The sequence below is a fragment of the Seriola lalandi genome, unplaced genomic scaffold (genome assembly GCF_002814215.2).
Source record: "Seriola lalandi dorsalis isolate HSWRI2012SDOR001 ecotype SW California unplaced genomic scaffold, Sedor1 jcf7180002001898, whole genome shotgun sequence".
NCBI classification, from domain to species: Eukaryota; Metazoa; Chordata; class Actinopteri; order Carangiformes; family Carangidae; genus Seriola; species Seriola lalandi.
In genome coordinates, this window is record NW_019472554.1 from 1 (window position 1) to 1,718 (window position 1,718).

The 1,718-nt window shown below is 40.7% G+C and overlaps 1 protein-coding gene across 1 annotated transcript; it reads right to left on the reverse strand.

The window, feature by feature from the left end:
* Positions 1-6: 6 nt before the first annotated feature.
* Positions 7-1,474, reverse strand: LOC111664935 (uncharacterized; the record flags this gene model as incomplete). The annotated part of the gene is made up of 6 exons (XM_023419749.2): positions 1,369-1,474; positions 1,085-1,258; positions 903-983; positions 359-679; positions 204-269; positions 7-110 (listed from the first exon to the last, which is right to left on the reverse strand). Coding segments are annotated over exons 1-6 (846 nt in total), but the record flags the coding sequence as incomplete, so codon positions are not given.
* Between the last annotated feature and the right edge of the window lie 244 nt (positions 1,475-1,718).

The following is a 1,718-nucleotide window of genomic DNA, read 5'->3' on the forward strand; positions in this document are numbered from 1 at the left end:
GCTGACCAAATGCTGAAAGATGTCCTTGAGGGAGAGCGTCTCACTGCAGCTCTCACACAAATAGAAAGATGTCTCAGATGTCCCTTTACACTCCCACACGCAGCCCAGACCTGATGAGGACGCAATATCTTTAACATTTTGTATGCTTCAGTGAAATGACATGAAATAATAGGAGATTGTTGTGCAAGGATGGACACACCCACCTACTGGTTCCAGTCCCTTCACGCTTAAGTACTTGGACAAATTACTTGTCCCCTGAGTTCTTTCCCCTGTGACACCAAGTCAAAATAACAAATTAGTATGTTAAATGACAAAAGCCACCAATTTATACAGTGTAGGCTAAATGCATAATACTTACCCCGTGAAATTTTTGGGAGTGCCTGTGACGCGCTGTGCTGCGCAGGTCCTGGACTGCATCCTGGGTGTTTCGGTACAAGTTCTGCATTGAGACTGGATCTTGATTGGTTCTGCTGTTCTGTATTCACCGGAGCTGTAGAAGAGAAAGGGTCTGGGCTGGAGGATATTACAGGTGATGTCTTCTCTGTGTCTTGTATCTCAGAGTCACTTCTCTCTTGCTGCTGTCTGTTCTCAGGAGTCTCTTGGCATGTATGATGGGTTTGAGCGAAGGTGCCTATAGTTTCTGAGTCAGTGGCAAGGGGATATGCACAACCATGGACTGCTGGGAGGTAAGGAAGAGGGAGATAGATTGCGGACATGACACAGATGTAAGAGACAAATGTACAAACAATAACAGAATCGCAAAATCATTTTATATTTAACTTTATGTGAAGTGGAATCTGCAATTAATTAATTCTACAAATTAACAAAACAGAGAGCAAAAAATGATAGCGGCTAAAAAATATTAATGCTGCAAGAGTTGAAAGAAAAGGCTTGGTATTTACCAGGACTCTGAATTGCAGGTGTGACTTCAACATGAGCCTGGGCCTCCACATCTGGCTCAATCCTTTCCTGTTTGATAGTGACTGAATAGAGCAGAAATCATTTAATAGTCCATCTATAAATGCGTACATTAGGCAGTTTGATTTTCTGAGAATGTGTAATGACAAACACAGATACATTATACCTGCTATGTGTGCATCTTGAATGCTGGGAGCTGGAATGGGGTCTGGATCATTTTTGAAGCTCACACATGTCTGAAGCTGGTCTGGTACCAGGTCAGTAGCTTCTTGGCCTTTATCAGTCCAGTTCTGAGCTCTGTCTGACTGACCCGCTTTCTCTTTCAAGTTGGATTTCATTTCTGAATTAAGAGCAGTAATTTATTCAACAGTGTGCAATTTCAGAACAAATATCAATAAGTCAGTAAGATTTTTTTCCAGACCAAAGAAGCATTTGCATTTTTGTTCTTACCTGGCATATGGCCCAATAGTGTCTGGAGCTCATGTTTACTCTCCTGGTTTGGTTTGTTGTTAGTAGAAAGTCCTGACATTTCATTCTGTGGCATGTGCATCCCTGAGAGACAGAAATTGCATAAATTGGTCTAATATAGTCCAGATCTGTGCGTCTCATTCACAGCACATCAAATTACATCGCAATGAGTTTTTGAAGTCGTCAAAAATAAAGACTCAGAAAAAAAGTACTCAATTACGTTGTAAATATGTCCAAAGACAACAATATACCCTCATGAATGTAAGTACAAAATTATAAGTTCCGATGTATTTGCACGTGGGTGAAAAACACAGATAAATTTCAAACTTGAT